At 42.6% G+C, this 22,325-nt stretch overlaps 1 protein-coding gene across 1 annotated transcript in view; it reads left to right on the forward strand.

Moving 5' to 3' along the window:
* The window catches only part of KATNAL1 (katanin catalytic subunit A1 like 1), a 59,557-nt gene extending 45,250 nt beyond the window's left edge, over positions 1–14,307 (forward strand). The window contains exons 8-12 of the mRNA XM_015623549.2: positions 4,110–4,268; positions 5,074–5,200; positions 6,169–6,303; positions 8,624–8,750; positions 10,248–14,307. Of these exons, the coding sequence (XP_015479035.1) occupies positions 4,110–4,268; positions 5,074–5,200; positions 6,169–6,303; positions 8,624–8,750; positions 10,248–10,446 (747 nt within the window). The 3' untranslated portion in view covers positions 10,447–14,307. The remainder of the gene's footprint in view (positions 1–4,109; positions 4,269–5,073; positions 5,201–6,168; positions 6,304–8,623; positions 8,751–10,247) is intronic.
* Positions 14,308–22,325: the final 8,018 nt, after the last annotated feature.

Consider the following 22,325-nt stretch of genomic DNA (forward strand, 5'->3'; position numbering starts at 1 on the left):
AGTTGCAGCTGGAGTGAGAAATTCAGAGTAGGAGAAGGAGTTGCAAGCAAGACAACAGGAAGGATACAGGACTGAACTAGGCTGATTGACCAGAAGTGAGCCCAATCTGGGTCTTGCTTAGAGCTAAGAAGGAAGACGAGCGTGGAGTTTGGCGAGCATTTCTGTAAACAGCAAACAAAATTATCTTCTGATGTGTGTTGGACTGACACTTGTTTGGGGAATAACTAGTCACAACACAAAGTCCTTTAAGTTACTGAGAAGCATTACTGGGGAAAAGAGACAGTTGCAAATTGTCTGTTATTCTGAGTGTGGAAGGCAGTGGCATGTGTAGGGGAATGCTGTGTATGTGAGTAGTTTCCTGTTTAGTATGCTGGTTCAGCAGCATGTATTGGATCTTGCTCTACTACTACTTGTAACTGTCTTTTCCTGATTGGTCCTTGTGCTTCCCTAGCTTAAACTTAGGTCAGACCCAGCAGGAGCTGGGAGATTGCTGCCTGAGGAATTCACAGAGGTTTTAGTGAGTTGCAGGAACAGAGCCCAAACATGTAGTCAGTGCAAACCTAGCAGCAGGCTTTCAGACCTTTGGAGTTGAAGTGCTTGTGGTTAGTGCCAGTGATCTTGTGGTTAACCTTAGGGTTAACTGAGCTGTCGTCTTAGACAGAACCTAGGTGTTGTGGGTTACATGTGCAGGCTGAGATTTTAGTATATTTTGAACAGCTGAATCTCTTTCTTCTCTTCTTGGCTTAGAGGAAGTTGATCCATACTCCTATGGGGGCCCCATCTGTCTAGCATTCAAAATCTTCTAATGGACTAAAGATCTGCTCTGCTTTTTTTTCACCTCTTAGCATGCATAGAGGATGTAGTGGCCATCTGTCTTTAAGGCAGGTATTTCAGCAGACTGCAAGAAATGTGAAAAATGCTGCTGGCCTTGTCTCCAAAGGTTGTGGCAGTGGATGAAGAAGCAACAGCTTGGTCCTTTAAAGAGTTACAATCTCCATCTCTTTGCATGAGACTACCTTTTCCTACTGAGCAGTGTCAACTCTGAAAACCAGGTAGTTGTAGACATAGAAAAGATTCTAAGATTATTTCCTCTCTTCAGTCTGAAATGCAAATTGATTTCTGACAAGGCTATGAAGAGTCTTCATTGTTAGCCTTTTCCCTGGTGACTTGTGAAGCTGTAACTCTCATGAATTTATTTTTCACACAGAACAGCATGTATTTTCCCTACTGTTGACCTCTGACTGTGCTATAAGGATGAGAAGTATTGAAGGGAAGGCTGTTTCTTGCAGTAATCAGTGTAGCAGCAGGCATTTGTTGAGCCTAGGAATTCAGGACAATAATTCAGGGAAAAAGGCAGCTGAAGCTGGTTTTGGATGTTCAGACTCCCCTGAGAACAATTCCCAAGACAGCCCTCACAGTTTGTGCCTGTATTCAGAGAACTGTGCCTTGTCTAAAGGAGCCAGCTGTCTTCCCTGATTCAACACAGGTGCTGTGTAGTTGCAGCCATGGGTTTCTGAGTGTCCATGGGTTTTCCCTTTCTGTTTCTCTGAACTGTTTTCTGCCAAGAAAGCCTGGTTGCTCACTGTGATTCCCACTGCTCTGCTAGTGATTGTTACAACAACAAGAAGTAACCCTGCAGTGATTTCATCAAAACACTTACTCCCTGCAGTGCATTTCAGCTTCTTATTGGAATACTTTGGATTAATAGAGCCTTAGAGGAAGAATAAAGAAGTCTTTGTGTTTGTCAAGGATTTTAAATAGTAAGTGGCAGCCTCCTAGTTTGCAGAAAGAGCAACTTGATCCTATGTGTTTCTGTTTGCAGCCATGCACATCTTGTTTTGCTTCCAACTCAAGTTTTTTTGGGTTTTTTTTTGTTGTTGTTGTTGTTTTATTTTTTAACTGATGTTTCTATTGTCTCTGTCCCGAGAGAGCTTGATTTTCCCCTCACTTTGCACCTGGTGTGGCTGCTTGGCACCTGTGTTATGCACATGGATAATGGCACCAGTTTCACATGCAAGGTAACGATCCCTGTAATATTTAGCAGGAGGTGCAAAGCGATGGACTGGCATCAATTTTGGCAGTGTGCAGCATGTGTACCTGAAGCCAGGATTAGACCTTCCAGAATAATGGAGACTTGAACCAATATCTCAAAAATGTCATTACTTCCCTCTATCGCCAGCTCCTGCACTAAACACAGTTTATCAAGCACATGCTTTGAATGAGATTTGAATTGAAGTGAAGCTTTTTAAAAAATATTAAATGAACACATTTGAAGCTCAGACAGAACAGTAAGTCATCTCTGACCTGCAAATTACAGGCTGAGTAATTTTCACAGTCACTCCAGAGCTATATATGCAATATTGTTGTAATATCAGTATAACTGTGCAGCATCTCAGATTGGAATGTCTGAGTGTTCACGGGGAAAAAGTAGAGTCCATTTACGTTTTATGCTTGCTGCTCTGGAGCTTAGGAAACCTTGGGCAGCCTAAGGACTGACTTTGGACTGTTAGCTGTAGAGATGGTGTGTGAACATTTCTGACTTAATTTACCGATGAATGTATGTTGAGCTTGCATTAGCTAAGTATTAAATGGCAATAAAGGTATTAAGAGTTAATGGAAAATGGAGTACAGAGAGACTATTGCTTTTGAATGGTGCATTTTTGAATAATTGCATTCCCGGTTGATTTGTTTTTATAGATCTCTTCCATGTCATTCTTTGTGCTTTTTGAAGTAAATTTTTGTGAGGAACAGATGAAATCTAATTTGCTATATGGCTTGCATTTAACTGTTATTTTATTGCTATGGCATTTTATGTAAGTTATTAATTGCAAAGCACATTATGATGTGCAATTCTAACTCCAGCTAATTTGATTAGCCCTGCAATACAGTACAATTTTAGGAAACTCTTGTTAGCATGTAATAAGATCTTGCAGTTGGGAGGGGAAAAAAACCCCAAGATGCTTGACCACTACATTTTCACTGATTTACTTAAAATCACAGGGTCCTATACTAGTACTCTGCAGAACATGGAACAATGTTTTGTCCTTCTTCAGCGCTGCTGCTTAAAGGGTTGGAAAGACTACCCATAAAGATGGCTGTATTTAGTAGTATTATCAAGAGTGATTAACCTATCTTAGTGATACAATCTTAACATGGGTTCTGAGAGCACTGTGTGTAAAGCCAAAAACCTGTTTGTGTAATGATGGGTAAATGTGCTGAGCTGCAGACACCTGTGCTTCTTTCTTTTAGAGCCCACAGACGGGAAGATAGTCTGATGATGTGGATACCAAACAGGGACTTAAAATTATTTCTAGTTTAAAGCTTTCTGAATAATCACTGAAGTTCAAATTAGGCTTTTGTGGGACTAAGCAGCAGTCACATGAACCACAGTTGCTTATCTGTAAAACAGGAATAGCAGTGCAGTCCAGTCATCCAACAGCATGGTGTTGGATTAGCCCTGCAGTACAGTACAGTACAGCATGGTGAGGATGGTGTTTCACCCAGGAATTTTTGTGATGCAGTAGTGTGGTCATAGGAACATTGAGACTGGGAGATTAAACAAAAATCAAACTGATGTATTCAGTGAATGCTCTCATGCAAATGTAAACATCAACCAGATTCATACATATTGTCAGGATATTTTGGAAAAATGTTTTTCTGTAGAAAATTTCTATACTGAGGGAACACAACTTACTGTGAAAGTATTTTGGTTTCTGTGAAACTTTCTTCTGAAGGGGCCTTTGTTCCAAAAAAAAGAATTTACTGTCTTCATCTGCCTGTGCAGCCCCTTGTGAGCTGAGAAAGGCCTAAATTCAAGTCTAAACTCTGTTTGATTCTGAGCAAGGCTATAAATCTCTTGTCCATTTCCTAGATGTTAGGTGCAAGCAGGTTACTGGCTTTTGTAGTTCTGACTCTAGTGGAGTGGTAAGAGGAAATGGCAGAATACTTCCACACTGTCCTTGAAAGAAGGATACTTGTCTTCTGTTTTCCACTGATGAGAATTATGTTATTAATTTAAATCCAGATCTTGACTCATATCGAGATGTGCAGAGAACCAATGGCAAAGTTTTCTTACTTTGTTGTTCATTACCTTTGTTCTCACCTTTCAGGGTGTGCTGATGGTTGGTCCTCCTGGCACTGGCAAAACAATGCTAGCAAAGGCTGTTGCTACAGAATGTGGGACAACATTCTTCAACGTGTCTTCCTCTACACTGACATCTAAATACAGAGGCGAGTCTGAGAAGCTGGTTCGTCTCTTGTTTGAAATGGTATGTCCTCGATGAGGTGATCTGGGGCTCATTAAGGTGAGAAAGGACAGCACTCCTGGTTTCCTGCCCTTCCAGTAGCATGTTGGAAGCATGGAGTTCACTGAACTGACACCCCCTCAACCAATTAGAAAAAAACATAATTTCTGGGTTTCCACATATGATATGTCATTGAGGATTAAGAAGAAAGTCTTTCATCACCCATGTTTAGGATAGCATTTTCCAGACTCAATAGAGAGTTGTGACCTCAACAGAAACTCAGTACTTGTTTGGTTATGGGGTAGCAATCCCATATGAAGTAGAATTGAAATTGGAAGGGGTTTGGTACAGTTTTTCTAGAAGCAATACATACTTTAGTGCTGGTTTTGTTCTGAATGATGGTCACAAGCCTCTCAGTGAAGCTGTAGATGCAGTCTGTCATGCAAGGTGTGTGAAGGACATGTCCATGTGGACTATACCTGTGGGACCCTCACTGCACTCCCGCTTATGCTTAACCCTCACCAGCCCAAAACAGGGACATGACAACTGCCTGTGTTGTGTCAACAAAACTATCCTGTTGTGGTAGTGTTTCTTTTCCCCTTTTCAATGTCATTTGCTGGGGAAAGCCAACCAACAGTCACGCAAGGAGTACAATTTAAAGTGTATAAACCTCAGCATGTGACAGTTTGTAAATCAGGGTCTTGAATTCCTCTCTTGTGACAGTCAGGGAAGATATATATGCAGTGTGTCTAGAAGGGCTGGGTTGTGCTCTGATGAGGGCCTGTGCTTGCTGAGCAGCCTTAATAGTGATGTTTTCATTTGAATAAAGGCACGGTTTTATGCACCAACAACCATCTTCATTGATGAGATAGATTCCATCTGCAGCCGCAGAGGCACATCTGACGAACACGAGGCCAGTCGCAGAGTCAAGTCAGAGCTGCTTGTGCAAATGGACGGTAACAAAGGCTTAGATCTGGCTTTGGGGCTGGGATGCTGTTTCTTTACAGGTGGGAATGTAAGAACTTGAGCCATCTGGAAAACCTGGCTTTAGAGATAAGAGAAAAATGAGGCAGAACTTGAGATGAGTGTATTTTTGGAGTGTTGAACAACAGATATCTGAAAAGGATGTTCTACTTTATTTTTTCTAAAATGGCTATTTTTAGGGGGACTTGAAAGGTCATATTAAATAGACACAGACTCCAGGAGAAGCAGATAATGGACATTTGTGCAGTTTAATGCAGGTATTTAATTTGTATTCAGTTTAAACAAAATTCTGCCCTTTGCTAGAGTCTCCAACTGTGGAACCCCATTGTGAGATCTGCTTTTGCTCTGGTCTATGATGGCAGCTAATATTACCCTTTTAAGTCAGACGTAGTACCTGTTTTGTGCAGGTGCACGCAACAAGCATGACCATCTGAGGAATATTGTATGGTGTAGAGGTTTGATAGCCACCTTTATATTGCAGCTGTCATAAACTGCTGCATAAACTACTGTATATAAACTACTATTTAAAATGTTCTCAAATTTGCAGGTTCATTGTGGTAAGCTCAGGATAGGAAAGCTTTTGATCTCTTTGCAGTCCTCACTTGGTAAGCTGAGTGACTCCTATTTCTTCTATGACGAGACTCAACAGAGATAGCACCGTCAGTGGGACTAGTAGGGCTACACTTACATACGGCTCTTTTATTAGCACTTCCAAAGAAAGCCCTCTCCTGACTCAGCAAAATAATGAACTGTCTCTCTTTCATTGATAATGATGGTCTTGTGACACCTAGCTATGGAAAGTTTGGAAAGGGATACAGGACTATAGAGGTCTGTTACTTAGCTTTGTCAAGGCTATGTTTGTTTGTGCAGTGTTTCTCAGCAAGCATCTCAATCAATAAGAACTCTGGATTAAAATGGCTCTGAACTGTTGTGCTTGCAGGGGTAGGTGGTGCACTGGAAAATGATGACCCTTCCAAGATGGTTATGGTATTATCTGCTACAAATTTTCCCTGGGACATTGACGAAGCTCTCCGACGGAGACTGGAGAAGAGGATTTATATACCTTTGCCCACAGGTATGTTTGATAAGGCCATTTTCCTTTCCTCTCTTTACAAGATGAGTTTAGGATTACTGCAGGACTGTTGTGAGAAACCCTGATGGTTTTTGATGAGCAGTGTAATTCAGGGGTTAATCATTTGTCTGGATCGCTTTATTTTTAAAGAGAGTGAGAAAAAGAAAAATACTGCTTGCTTGGGGGCTGAAAAACAAAGAGCTGTGGCGTTTCATTGCAAACCATTGATGGGTTCTTATATTTTGAAAGAGAGAGAGTTTTAATGAGCCTGGAATTATTTTAAATGTTTAACAGTCAGTCCTTGAGTGATCATCAAAGGCAGCCTTTGGACATGTTCACAAATATTGCAAATGCACTCCATGCCCTTGCAGACAAATGGAAAGAAGTGGATCCATGAATTTTCACTTACAGGCTTAGTTCATTGCAAATCACTGCTTGCTTGCCTTTATTACTGTGCTTCCAGTCACTCAGAATGCAGCAGGCTGATTGCTTTCCTGCCCTAAGACATCTCAGCTTGTATTGTCTTTTCTAGCTGTCATTCACCTGTCCTATTAATTTTGAGATTCCTATCACTTGAAGTTTGCATAGCTCCGTATCTTCTTGGTACAGGGGATGCCTCATCTCCCTGCATGAGCACTCAAGATAACAAGATGCGTGTCTGTGGTGACAGTGGTTGTGATTGAGTTTAGCAGGTCTAAGGACACTTTATAGTTCTACAGCTTGTCTTTGCAGCTTACAGGCAGTAACAGCTCCTAATAGGATGCCTGTCTTTATGACCAATTAGTTTAAAATCCTATCAGCTCTTCCTCTTGTTTCTAATTAAACCAGATTGTTTTTTAACACAGTGTATTACACCCTGGACAACATAGGAGATGTGATCTGGTTTTATTTCCAGTCTTAGTTTCTTTTGTATCTATTCCACAAGTAAGAATGTTGTGCTGTTCTGGGCAAGTCTGATACTTTTATAACTGTGATGTGTGATTTGAAGTAGTCAGGCATTTGAACTGAAAAAGTGGTATGGTAGCATATATGCACCTGTATATTGTGGAATTTGATGCAAGCATATATTCTGTAGTGTTTCATTTTCAAAATGCTGCACAGCCTTGCTTAGCCCCACAGCAACAATTAGAAGAATGTTCCCTGATGCAGGATACTCACTGCAGGTATGCTGTGTGTACATTGTGCTCTCTAAATAATAAATCCCCATTTTATAGCTAGTGCCAGTTGTGTGTGATGGATAACTGTGCTCTTGACAGTTCTGCAAAGCACACAAAACCAGGAGCTCTAGACAAGCTTTCTATTTTCTTTTGTATTTCTCCTTCCTCAAAAGTTAAAAAAAAAAAAAAAAGAATTAAGGACATCAATGAATAAAACATAATGTGTTTTATTGGACATTTCTTGAAGACTTTTAGCCTTTCCTACTTCATCTGTTGTGGTTGTCCTTTTTTATAGGTCATAAAAATTGATCACTTGGGGAACAAAAATGCTGAGCTGGTGTATTTTTCCTGCACAGTGAAAGCCAGGAAACCAGTCATCCTCTTCTTTCCCACTGTTTTGCAGAATAACATGGAGACCTAAGCTGTCAAATGTGAATTCCCTCTTACAAGCATAGGCTGCTTAACATATGTACCCAAATGCACAGATGCACATGCCCTCTGCAAGAGAAATGGTTAATTGGCTGCGTAAGTGCTCATTTACACAGCTGCTTATCACTGTGCACATGCTGCATCTGGGTGGGAAAGTGGGATACCAGGACATTTGTATTGAAAATATATTAATATATGTTTATTGTATTAATGTGTCTGTTTTCTATCAGGCTTCAGCTGATTTCTTGAGTCCCAACTGAGTAAAGTGCTTAAACATATGCTTAAAGTTCAGCCTGTTGTTAAGGGGTTTGTGCCATCTGAAGCTCTTTTAATAGAATCCTTATTGTAGTTCTAATGAAACTCTATGAATAATATGCAGTCAAACCCTTGAATAGGGAGTGGATCCAAAAGGATGTGAGAAGAAACAGAAATGTATGGGATTGTGCCTTTGTGCCCTTGGGTAATATGTGACCAAATGCTTTATCACCTGAGACATAACAGACGTTTTTAATGACAGATCACTTTGACAAATATCTCTCAACCATGCTGTTTTAATATACTGCATTTAACCAAATACTTTACTGTATTTGATTGCACACTTCACTACGACTTTTTCTCTCTCTTTTCTTATATTGAACTCTTTTGATCATACTTTTCACTGAAAAATCTAAGTTGTGTTTACATCTTTTTTTAATGTAACTCTTGCCAGTCTTCAAACAAATATTTTTACATTCTAGCAAAAGGCAGAGCAGAACTACTGAAGATTAATCTTCGGGAAGTAGAACTAGATCCTGATATCAGCCTTGAAGAAATTGCTGAGAAGATTGAAGGCTATTCTGGTGCTGACATCACTAATGTTTGCAGGTATTTCATTGCCCTTAATTTGCAAATAGAACTTTGTGGAAAGTCATCATTTGCATTATATGATAAAAGGCAATACCCACTACAGCTGAAGCCATGCTCACAGTGTCTGTGTTTGAGGCCCAAATGTATTTACTGTATTCACGTATTACTGTCATGTGGAATGGTCCAAAGACCATGAAGGCTTTCTGTAAGATGTGGTTTTCCTGGATCTGAAGTGAAAAAAAATTATCTGAGCAAATCTTGTGTTACAATTGGCTGCATTTACTGGAGCTGTCTGCATTTGTTAATGCAGTGCAAAGCAGATTGGTTTGGTTTTTTTAAATCTTATTAGTTTAAGAGCTAGAATTCTGTAATCCAAAAAATTCCTCTCACAAAATACTTCTTTGGGAATTCTATATGTTGGATGTTTGCACAGCCTCCAGTGCAGCAGAGTCTTGGTGTCTACCTGAATCTTCTAGGTGCAAGGGAGATATAGATTATAATATATAATAAGCATTTAATTTATTTGCATCCTGCTCCCACAATTTGTTTCATTTTTTTACAAATCAGTCTTTTCTGGTGAAGGATAGGTATTTGAAGAAATTTTTCTGAAGGAAGTCTGTGTCCCTTAAGAATGCTGTCAAGAGAAACTGATCCTATAAGAACATGGCTTGGGAATCTTTTTTCTTCTTCCCCTGCTGCCTTTCTGAAAATGTGAAATCACTCCATGTATTTGAAAACTCAGTGTGTGTCACGTAGTAGCGAAATTACCTGGTCTCCCTAAGGCTTGTGTTATCCCTTGCTGGGAAAAACCTGGGGAAAGAGAAAATGTAATTCCAGACTGCCTGTGGACCACGGTGTGAGAAAATGAGCAGTGTTCTTCAAGCTGATGGGCCAGGCTGACAGGATCTGAGCTGGGCAGGAGTCACAGAGCAGGCAGAGCATGAGGAGCCACAGGCACTGATGGCCACAGCACTGCAGGGCCGTGTGATGCTGCCTCTCATGCCTCCTGCTCTGCCCTTCACACATCCAGGTCCTATGGGCAAACCGGCAGCCAAGCTGGGTTGCACTCTTAACCCTTGCTGGCTGTCCTTTGGGGCTATGCTGCAGGGAGAAAGTTGAAGTCTAAAAGGAATGCAGTGTAAAATACAGACTACTTTTAAAAAAAAAAAGTCTTTGAGTTTGTCTCCCACCCTGCCCTTTTCTTGTCCAAAGTTGTAAAATTTCATCTCCATGAATCACTGTAAAAGGTTTTCAGTTTTATAGTTTTAATTATCTCTGCACATTTACCATATGCTTAAATAGGTTTTGGTGCCAATACATTCTTTATGTTGAATTAATGTAGTGATCTGGGAACATGGAAGCTACGAAAGATGTGAACTGCATCTTCTATGGTAAATAAATGCTCTCTTAAGTGTTCCTGCCAGTGGTTTCTAGCAAGAGTATACAATCAAAATTCATAGGCTTACAGCACATTCTGCTAGCAATTAGCTCCCATGCATTGTCCTGTGTTTCCAGGGATGCATCTTTAATGGCAATGAGAAGACGTATTAATGGCTTAACTCCAGAAGAGATTCGTGCACTTTCTAAAGAAGAGCTTCAGATGCCGGTTACCAAGGGGGACTTTGAGCTGGCTCTGAAGAAAATCTCCAAATCTGTTTCTGCTGCAGACCTGGAGAAGTATGAAAAATGGATGGCGGAGTTTGGATCTGCTTAATCTCAGTGACAGCTTTCCTTTGCTGGAGTTTTATGGTTTTTGTTGTTCTCACTTTCAAAATGAGTTAGAAATATTTTTAAAGGTTTAATAAAAGGTCTGCCTCTGCCCTCATCCCACCCATTTCTGGTGACAGGATCTTTTAAGCTATTTGCCTTTAAAGGGAATGAACAGAATAATGAGCTGATATTGTAAAAGGTATTTTATCTCTGAAGTAGAAAAATAAGACAAACGGTAAGGGAAAAATCATACTTCTGGGGGTAGTCTTTTTATTTTTCAAATGAAGAGCAGTGTTACTTAACTTCCTCCTAGTCATTTTTTATGACTGGAGTCAATAAATCAGCTGGGGCATGTGACTCCAGAAGAACAGACAAGGGCTTGCTGTATCCCCTGCTCTTAAGTGCTGCTTCTGCCTCCCTTGAATGTGGCATCCAAGTTATTATTCTTTCTCTCTGTGCTCAGATATTCAGAGCAAAGCCTGTGGATTAATTGGCATTACAGAGAGGAAATGAGAATCAGTTTTCTATCAAGACATAGGCCTGACTCTCCTCTCGTGTACTTCTATTTGGAATTGATGTCACTTTAGACTGTTACCAGTGTTACCTGCAATGACTTCTGATGGAAATGAGAGGGAAACAAAAAGGCACGGATTGTTCTCAGTCTGGTTTATGCTTGTTCTCTGAACATAGTTTGAACCTGTTTGACCAGTAGGCACTTTGACTTAGGTTATAACTTGCACTTTTATGCTTATATATCATCTTGTGCTTTGTCTGTGCTATCTAAATGTAATTGTTATTATTATTATTATTATTTTAGTACTAAGAGTTTAATACAGTAAAGACACTAATATCAAGGCTGTATTTAAAACACAAGACTGTCCTTAAAACAACTGGCTGTGAACTTCCACTTCTGATTAGATATGAACTTTTTCCTAGCATTACTAGGCAATGAGACTTGTACCTATTTATGTTGTAGAACTGTTCATGCTTAATTTTATTTTTTTTGGTGAAGATTTCTTAAAAATGTATAAATATTACTGCTTTAGTAATATTTAGAAAATAATCTGTATGATCTCATTTATGTTCTTAACTGTTTCTTCCCTTCCCTCATACAAGTGCAGTGATGAGAAGGGTTCTAAAGTCTAACATGAGAAATCCTCTCTAGAGTATACCTGTCCCACTGACTATATGAGCTTTTCTCAGACTCAGCCTGTGAGCCTGGCACATAGAGGTTTCCTGCAGTAGGAATGTGGAGGAGTGGTCAAACAACCAGATTTACAGAGAAATATGCAAGCTCTCAAGTTTTTTGTGATGTTGTGAGCTAGGCCTTAAGTATCTTGGTTGATGTGAATTGCCCTGCAGCTTTGCAAGTATTCAGCTTTCTGCTGAGGCTCCTGGTGGCACAGACAGATGTAGTGAACTGGAGTAAGAAACACACAGCACCTCTTATTGAATGGGAATATATCCTTATTTGCTCCTTTTTGTTACTTCACGGAAGTTCCCAATAATGTCAGTAATTCAGAACACTGGTCTCTTGGGCCATGACATGTTAACCACTAAGGCAAAAACCTTATATCACATACTCAGTTTGCTCAGGGAAGTGGTAAAAATCACCATCCCTGGAAGTGTTTAAAAATGTGTAGATATGGCACTCAGGGACATGGTTTAGTATTGAACATCTCAGTGCTGGCTTAATGGTCTGATATGATGATCTGAGAGGCCTTTTCCAACCTTAATAGTTCTATAATTCTTCCTGGGGAATAACTGGACCTTTTTAGAAAGAAAGCTCTGAAAATATTGCTATAGACTCATTTTTTCCATATGAAGCTGTAGGCTGCTACAGTTGTTCTTTGTTTGTTTGTTTGACTGCAGTAGAAATTAGTAAAGCTACACAAATCTTTTGTGGCCAATGCCAGATTAGCACTATGTGGTCTCTCACTAAAGAGGCCATTGCTGCCCAAGGAGCTTAATCTACACAACCAAGATGTAGAAGGGAGTTGACATGAATGTCAGTAACAGCCCTACTCAGCTGTCCAAGAGTGGTGCTGAGATTAAGCAGTTGCTGCTTAGTGGGGTCTATGTACCTGTTTGCTCAGTTTCACATTGCAAGCAGCAGTGACCTTCCTGCTGATGAAAGCACAGCACTTGGTGAAAATGTCAGTCCTTAGCTCTTTGATGAACCTTCTACCTTAAGGCATTAAACTTCCCTCTTGGCTATTAAACAGAATTCACTGTACTGGGCATTCCCTTTAGTAGGAATTATTCAGGTGCTGCAGTCTTTTTCTCTAAAGGTCATGCTTTCTACCCCAGAAATATTTTTACTGTACAAGTCCATTCATCCTTTACAGCTGCAGAACAGAAAAGTGGAAGTTTTCAGGCAGTAGATGTTTCTGATGGTTGTGCCCAGCATTACTGCTGTGACTTGGGGCCTACTAGATCGGGCACCCCAGAAGACCAAGACCATCCCTTCCCTGCTGAGACATTTCAGGAAGGGAGCTGTCCTCGCTTGCTGACCTTTTCATCTTTACCAAGTCATGCTGGCACACCCACCTGGTGTGCTTGGAGACTGGGTTATTAACTCCAGGGGAGCCAGCATTGGATGCAGCAAGGAGCAACCCAGGAAGGAAGGGCAGCCAACAGTGGCAGCAGCTCAAGGCCCAAAGGATGAGTTTATGGCTTAAAGTAAGACCAGTTCATGTCCCACTGATGGAAGGCCTTTTGTAAGCATATTGGATTCCTTGGAGAGCAATGTACGAGCATGTCACAGCCTGCTGTGACACTCTTCAATCTGCGCCTGTTGGTGTATGGAGATCATCCACACACGTGGGGATACGCACACACAATAGGTGGTGCTTCAGTAGTTGTACCTAGATTACAAAAAAAACATGTTTTAGAGCTGTGTTTACATGTTTTCTAAACATCTGTGAAGGCCCTCTTGGGTGGCACTGTTAATTTTAGTACAGTACGTGATCTGGTTGTATGAAGTAATAAATGTGTCCTAGAATCTGTCTGTCTCGCTGGAGTGGGGCTGTGAGTGCTTTGCTGCTAACTGCTTCCAAAGGCTGCCATACAATGTGGATCTCTTCAGTATGTAATGGTGCTCTTTCACCAATGTCCTGAATGGAGAGCAGTTAAAGAAGAATCTGGGGTTTTTGGATAAAGCTGTCAGCAATGCTTTCTCTCTAAATTGGCCTTTTGTTGCCACAAGCTATAAAATGGAGAATTCTTCAATGCCCAGCACATGGGAGGGAGGGTAGGGGAGAGCAGAGGCCCCAGCAGATGTTCAGTGTTAGCACCTGATTCAGACCTCACAGAGCCAGGCAGCATTTTTTTATTACTTGCCCCTGGGCTGAAAGTATAATCAGGCTCCAGAGAAGCTGTATCATCAGCTGCCTGCTAACCAGGAGATTTTCAAGAGCAAAACTTGTATTAGGAAGGAGCTTTCAAACTTGGAAAGAGACCCCATGTCTCCTGAGACTGAGTTGATTATTTGAATTTTCTCACTAACTTCCTTATGAAAGAATGGAGTTTCCAGTGCTTCATAACGCTTCAAACATGAAAGAGCGAGCAAGGGAAATGCTGATCAGGGGATTTCAGGAGAGGTCAAATCTTTGCATAGAAAGTTCAGCTCACCCCAGTTTAAAAGAGACTGAAATAGCAAAGGTGCACTGACTTGTTCTGATCATGGGAAAGATGAAAGAGCTTGTGTGCCGTAAAGAAGTCCTCTATCAAATGAGCAAAGACTTCATGGTACAATCCAGGCATGAAGAGGTGTGTAAGCAGACAAAGAAATAGTGTTTTTTTAAATTTTTTTATTATTTTTTTTGTTTTTTAATCTGTTACGGGAATAAACCACCCTCAGTCAGATTGTGAATTGAGATGTTTTTTCAGAGATGTAGTGACAGATAAGTATGTGATGAAGATGCAGGTGACACTGTGCTGCTGGGAAGCAGGCAGGGAGCCTGGGAGTCTAGAGCTGTGCATGGTGTGAAGTGGGTGTCAGCAGCAGGGCAGCAGCTGAGCCCCCTCTGTGTGAGCTGTCCACCAGGCAGCACTGTGGTGCAGAGTGGAGCCAAAATGGATAAGAGTAGGTTCAGTAGTGCTCTGATGGAATAAAGCAGACCGCTGTTGATAGCAAAGGTAGGGCGATGGTGCAGTTCAGAGAATGTCTCATGCGGCCATTTCCCTGTGCATTAAGGGTTTCACTAGAGCGCTCTGTGAAGGCTTCGCTGTCACTGTGAGTGCCTCAGTCACCTGTGTTCAGAGCACAGCTGCCACACACACCACAGCTAACAGAGCTGCAGCAGGAAGTGGTGTTCCTGCATCCTACAGCACAGGAACATTTGATCCTCTCTGCCTTCTGAGGCTGCCTGGTTTTCTGTGCTGGTTGTGACCCGTTCTTGTGACCCACTTACTGCATACATAGTGGTGCAGTACCTTTAATAGAGGAGTTTCTTTTGTGCAGTACAGAGCTATCTTTTCATCAGCTGAAGTGCCATGCTTCTACACATGTCTGCATGTAGTTGTCTTGGAAACATTCAGGCAATTTTCCTCTTCTTTAGAAGGCCCCAGCTAGCATTAAAAGCAGATGGGATGAAATGTCTTGGCTAGCCTGGTTGCCCTATGCAAGAAAACTTACCTCAGCTGCCAAGTAGGTGCCACAAGGAAAGTTCTGACTTTGTTATGAAGTGGCAAAGTGTGGGGATGTTCCCACTCCTACTGCACAGGCAGAGTTAGGGTTGTATCATGTCCGTACTCTGTTTCCTGGCTTTGTGTATTTGTGATTTCTTTGCTGCAGGAGGAACATTTTTCTCAGAGTTAGGGGGAAGCCATTGGGTATTTGTTCAGTGTCTGGGTTAGGATTTTGGAGATCACATGATCTGGTTGATACATGAAGCAACTGAACTCATTCTCAGGATGCCTATTTTTGGAGAAACTCATCATGCATCCTGCCTGACTGTCTGGCTGTACAGTAAGCAGCATAGCTTTGTGTGAACTCAAATATAATATCTAGAATATTTGTTTGACAAAGAGAGAAATTCTTACTGCCAGTTTGCCACTGTATTGTTCTCATTTGTAAGCAGCCCCTTGTATACATTGTTTAATTGAGGTAAAAGGAAATGTCTTGGAATTAAGATTTTTTTTAACTTGACTTTGGAGAGCAAGAAAGGTAGAAAAATATTTGCCTAGAGGAAGATACAAGAGTACTCAAGACATAGAGAGCTGAAATTTCTTCTTTTTGTGGCTTTCTTTTTTGTCTAGCAGCTGCACTGCTGGGCTGTGCTTTCTGTTTCCAATTTGTTTTGAAATAATTACCATTGTTTATCCATCTCTCAGCCTTTGCAGATGATTTGGTTCCAAAAGAGAGCCCTCTTTTGCTTGGCGGTTGGTGTTCTGGCACAGCATGTTGTGTGACATCTGACAGAACAGGCTGATGGCGTGAGATCTTCCTTGTGAGGGAAAGGTCACCCAAATGGTGAAGGTGTTCATCTATGAGATGAACAGCATAGAATACCAATTGGACTGGCAGGAGCAGAAACCATAGCAACTCTGCCCAGGGTTTATAAATACAAGCAAGAAGAAAAGGGGAATACCCTCAAGGAAATGCTGACAACACCACAATATGCATATTGATAAAAGTGTGGGTCTTTGCGTCTTCACCAGTGAGGAGAACCTACATAAGAGGGTGGAAGTGGCTCAAAGGAAACCAATTGCAGGCACTGCCAACAGATTTCATCACCCAGCCTTGTTGCTTTAAAACATGTCAATGTCCAGGGGCCAATTTGTTACTGCTGCTACAATAGCTGCCTTTTAGATAATCAAATTGGACTTTCTAAAAGCTTGCTGCCTGTCTTGAAGTGTCTTCAAACTCTGGCATATGGTAGGACTGGAGCTGTATTTGGAGGGCTAGAAGAATAAGGCAATTCAAGAAAAGGTGTATTTCTGTAGAGTCCTGTGGTTGTTGTGCTGGGTACAATTTGGGGGTGCAAGAAGAGATGCTCCAAATGCTTGTGGGGGGCCAAGATGGTAGGATAGGAAGAGAGGTGCAAGGTCTTGGGATTAGTGGAGGAGACAAAACTGTCCCTTCAGCTCCCAGTTCCCAACCCTAAAGCAGACAGTAGTGTTTTTCAGTTGCTTTTGATTTGCAGCCCCCTAGAATTTTTTGGACTGAGGCTGAAGATCTCTGTGTTGTGAATTAAATAAAACAAGTTTGGTCTTTTTAAATACCTTTTGCAGACCCTTAATAGGTGCTCCTATGGGCTACAGATGATGCTCTGAAAAGCACTGGCCCACATCATCCTAAACTTGCCTGAATTTCTTACAGAAAAGAGTCTATAATGGATGGTGTTGATTTTATTTTCTACTTGTTAGTTTGTTCAGAAAGATGAAGCTCAGTGAATGTGAGGTGCTTCTGGGGAGTTTATTTACAGTGTGTTTTCTTCTGTGCAGATTAGCATTTCATCAGCATATGGCACAGCCATTTAAAATAAATATTTGGCTTTCCTTAAATTATGCTTGTGTAGAAAGGTCCCTGAGTATGCATATCTGTCCCTCTGTTGTATCTAATTAGACATTTCTACCATGGTGCTGGGGGACCAGACTCCTTCCCTCTTGCCAAGGAGCCAAGAGCCTGCTTCTCCCCTGCCTGAGCTGTGTGCCTCAGCTCTGGGGGAATGAGGCAGGCAATCGGCCCCTTCCCTGTGGGGCTGCCACCCACACACCGGTGCCATTGCCAGGTCAGCCTCCCTCCCTAGACCCTGGGCATTCAGATTTACTTAAACTGGGAACTGCCTAGCTTAAGCAAATGCTTGGCTCCCCATCCAGGCTCCCCTCCTTCCCCGGCCAAGGCAGCTGTGCTTTTGCAAAACAGCCCCGAGTGAAGCCTGGGGGAGCAAACTGTGTGCAAAAGGCTGGGGAGGAACTTGGGCAGTGTCGGGGTAGGATGGGATGCTGGGCTGCAGCCCCGTGTGCCACCCTAGTCCGGGCAAGTGGTGAGGAGAGGGAACAGCATTCCCTCAGGCATGCAATATAGATGTGGATGGGAGAAGAATAGGAAATTTATTTTAAAACAAAGGAACAAATGACAAACTAATCAGTTTTAAGATGGACTGGAGCCTGTAACCCAGGAGGCCTTTTACATCTCTTTGGCATATCCAGATGTTTTGTTTTCTCACAGATGATTTGGAACTTGTTTCCAATCTGAGTTCTCACTCGATTTGTATCCGTCTGATCTTGTGCTGATAGTGCTGTCTAACAAATATTTCTCACTCCCTGATATTTACATCCCTGAATGCTTTTGTAGACTCACCATATAAAGCAACACCTTGTGCTTTGTTGTACTGTAGAAAGTCCTTCAGGCTCTTGTATAAACTGGGTCCTCCTCAGCACCCTTCCTTTCTGACTGAGCCTGTTCTTTATTTAACACAGATCATCAGGAATGTACATGGTGGGTCCATAGGCCACACACAGCAAGTTACCCAGTAAGGCAAAGAAAAAAAGAAATTGCTGTCATGGTACATTCCGGTAATCAGTCAAATAAACCACGTATTTTGTTTTATGACCTGCAGGAGGGCAGGAGATTTAGGTATGTTATTATTGCACAACATACAGGCCTCATTAGATAACTGAGGTGTTCACAGGCAGTGGGATGCACAGGGAAGTGGTGGAAGTGCAGGAGTTCTGCAGACAGCAGCAATAGAAAAGATGTGGATATTCTGTTTGCAGGGGATGTAGCTGCATGCACCCACATGGTTGGAGACCACAGCATTTTTGTGGATGTTTGGATGCTGCCCAGACAAAGGGGAAGAAAATATTTGGGACCAGCTAACACACTCCGGGGATCCATGACCACCAGTAACCAGGGATGAATGTGTGTAGCAACAGGATGGATAGCAAGCACCTTCTGCAGTCTCCATGCCCCTGCCTTTGTCTTGGAGGCTAGGCACTCACACTCGGGTCCCCACTGCCATGACTGCCCAGTCACTCTGTGTATGATCCTACTGGTACAGGATTCTCCAGTGCCTGCTCCTTGTTTTTGAGCTGTCCAGATGCAAAAACAAACTGCAGCCTCCCAAAGAGCTGTTAAGCATTTGGCACCAGAAACCCTATTATGTAAAAAGTGAACCCACTTAGACTGAGTCTGTTCAAGAGACTCCCTTTGTATCTGGTGGTGGCTCCTACAGCTAAGGTGGGAATAAAACCATTGCTCTTCTGCTCCTCAGTGACGGGGCTGTTTTGTGGTTTTTCTGTTGTGTTGCTCTGCTGGGGCTCTGTGAGTGTGCCAGCAGCCTGCAGTGGCTCTCTGTAGACAACCACAGCTTTGCTGCCTGGTGACCCTGGGAATACAAAGGCTTTGTCTCCCATTAGAGACCCAGCAGTTCTATTTCTCAAAGACTTCTTCCAACCAGAGGTATTTTATACCATGTTTCAACTCTCAGTCCTTTTGACAGAAGTTACCTGCAGGCTGCCTGGCCAGTCTTTTCTTCTAATGGTACAGGCTAGTTTTAAGAAGACAAAAAACTGTCACACTTTAGAAAAAACACCTGGCCAGGTTTGGTAAAGGACAGGAACACAGGAATAAGGTTGCGTCTGAACCCACCACACAGCTCCCCAAATGGGAGTCACACTTACTTGAGATGGTGTTGAACATGATCAGGGAAGGACCATGGGACAGGATGAAGAAGAAATAGGTGATAGGAATTCCTGCTGCTGAAGCTAGTCCTGGGACAGTGATGGAGCTGCCCAAGTGAGGATCCATGGATGCTTTACGGGTATGAGTTTGGAACAGACTCATAGTTTATATGGCTTTGGTTGCTAAATTGTGATTTCTCATAGCTTGAGTTTTGTTAACACTCTTCTCAAGGGAGGGGGACAGAGGGTCCCATGAAAGGGGTATTGCTGAGGCCATTGATCTGAATGTGGGCACTGCATCTCTTTGGAGACCTGTGCTGTGCAAGGTGCCGGACAGGCACGCAGGAATGATAACCCCAGCCTGAACAAGAAACTGGGGACACCAGTGAGACAAGCCAAGATGGGCAAAGGAAGAGGCAAGAGCAGTGGTAGGAGATCCATCCCGTCATGGGTGCAGCCAGGACGTACTCAGCTTGTTGCTGTCCCTTATGCTTGTTAGCAGCCCTAGAGATGGTGTCTTCAAGGGCTGAGGTCAAACACAGCCTTTGCTGAAGGAAGCTGTCCAGACCACAGCCATGGGATGGTTTGCAGTTTGGCTGGGTAGCTCCCAGACTCAGCTGGGTCATTGTGGCTCAAGGGAAGCTGGAAGCACGGACAGTCTGCTGTTTCTGAAGATGAAGTTGGGACAATTTCCATCTGCTCCCAAAGAGAGATGGCGCAATATATCCTGGCTTAGCTTCCCAAAGGTTTTCTGGTCCCACCAGGATTTTCCAGCTGCTGTTGCTACACTGCACAGAGCTGGACCATTTGTGTCTCCAGTAAGCTCTGCTCTTCAGCTTCAATTTTAACCTTGAGACAAACTCATTCTTTTCTTAAGAACTGATTTAGCATGCCATGAAACAAATGTTCCAGTCTCTCCTCCAGTCTCTCAGGACTCATGGCAAATGTACACTTAAGCCTTGTTTTTTATTTAAGCCTTGGAGTTTTCCATGTAAGAGGAATGTGCAGGTATTGAGTATGCAGAACCCAGTTGCTCAGCCAGCAGAAATCCCTCAAACATGTACATGGAGTTTATAACCCCTTTAATTCAGGGTTCTTGAGATGTGGTGTCCACACTGGATTGATAAATACTGAAATTTCTTAAGAAGCAGAGAGGCTGTACAGCATAAGGGCTCAGCTGGAAAGGATTCAGAGTCCTGCTGAGCTCTGAATTCTTGAAGACCACTTGACTCCTTGATCCAGCAGCAGCCTCCCAAATGCAGCCATCTGCAGAAATGTGTCCTTTAAGAGAGTAAGAAATTGTCAGGGAAAGAAAGGGTTCAAACTGCTTTCAAGATTCATAAGCCCCTTGAGGAAGTTTTAAGAGCTGGAACAGCTCAGCAGTTGCTTTACACGCCCAGCAGCTTTCTGTTTGTGCATCTATCAGCCGTAGCTGGGGGCTGGATGCAGCTCCCGGCCTTGGGGCTGGGCTCAGGCACGCGCCTCTTGCTCAGAGCAGCTTCAGCTTTAAAGCCACTGCAAAGGTTTGTGTACAAAGTGCTGACTGCAAACATCCATCACGAGGAAAACCAAGAGGAATGTGATGCACCAGGCTTGTTTAGAAACCGCAGATGATTTACAAAGTGTGCTTAATTGGAAGTTTCTCTTCGCGGCTTTCTGACGTGTTGTTTCTCTGATGCAGACGTGTAGGAGTCTTTTAAAAGGTCCATGTTTACCAAAGAGGAGTTGCATAATTGGGGATATATTTATGAACTGTATATGTGCAGGATAGGGAAATGACCTGAGCAGCCACAGCAGTGCAGGGAAGGGTCTGGGTGTCTCAGGGCATCACCAGCTGGGTACGAGGGACCAGCATCCTGTTCTCTGGGTGGAAGAAAGGGTTTCCTGCCCTTATCCCATGGGCATCTGCTCCTAGTGCTGGGACTGTGGTTAGGAGAACATGGGGGAACTGAGTGCCTCCACAGAAAGGCAGTATGGAATAGAAGAGAAAGAAACACAGTCTGTGGAGGAAGGTGCTCAGAATGAGGGTCGCTACATTTTTAAAAAGAAAACTTCCAGGGAAGTTAACTTGGCATTTTTCTAAAAAGTCTATTTTTAAATCGAGTTTCAAAAAATATTTAAAATTCTAAAAATTTTTGAAGAGAGAGAGGACATACCATTCTTGGTGTCCACACTGGGGAAGGCAGAAGGAAACAGGCTCAAGTTAACATATGGGATATTTGTGTTAAACATCAAGGGAAAAAAGAAAACATCCCTACAGCAAAAATGGAAAGTGTTCTGGAGACACCATTCCAGCAAGATGTATCTGGACTAAAAATTTCTCCCCACAAACAGCACTGGAGGAGCCATCCTGCCTGTGAGCAGGGCAGTGGACTAAGCAATCATATGGGCCTAGCTGTTATGAGTTCTGCAACAATTTGGGCTTTACAGCCTTTCCCCACCACTTCTCCTGTACACCAAAGACATGAGTTTAAAGCACTGTTTCATGCTCTGGCACCCACCAGCAGAGGCAGAGGGAGAAGTTCAGTTTCAGGGACCTGATGACACTTTTTCACACCAAGCTGGATGGGTATTTCCATGCTGGCCAGTGTGGAAATACTGGGGCTAACTGGGATGCTGACATTCATCCCTGCGCTCCACAGTCCTAAAGGTATTCACATGGCAGCAGCCTCGCAGCACGCATCCTCACATCCACCTCTCCCTCCCTACATCCCCCCCAGCCCTAAAAGTGACTACTTGGGCTGTTTATAGTTTATTAATGCTTTAGGGACTGAGCTGCTTCCCCACCACAAGGATTTTGTCCAAGAGCATGATGGAGAACAGGAAGAAAAGGCGTATAAAACAAAATGTGGGATTCTAGTTTTTGTGAAGGTAGATTCTGTTGCCTCCCACACTGCATTCGGGCAAACTCACCTCAATTTCCATCCACTAGGTAATCCTGCCTCTATCCTGACATGTAGAATTAGCATCCAATCTTGTCTCAAACACGTCAAGAAGTGCACTATCTGTCACTCGCTGTGCAATTTTCTCCAGAAGGTTAATGTCCTTATGGCTAAAAAGTGTGCCTGATTTCTAATTCAGCTTGGCATGTTCTCCAGTGTCCATCATTGTCTATCTGTGGGCCTTTCTCAGACTTAAATTTTTTGTGCCTTCTTAGCATCCCATATTTTCTCTCCACACATGTACTTACAGACATCATAAGATCACTTCTCAGTTTTCTTTCTGACAAGTTACAGAGGCTGACCTCTAGAA

The sequence above is a fragment of the Parus major genome, chromosome 1 (assembly GCF_001522545.3).
Source record: "Parus major isolate Abel chromosome 1, Parus_major1.1, whole genome shotgun sequence".
Classification (NCBI taxonomy): Eukaryota; Metazoa; Chordata; class Aves; order Passeriformes; family Paridae; genus Parus; species Parus major.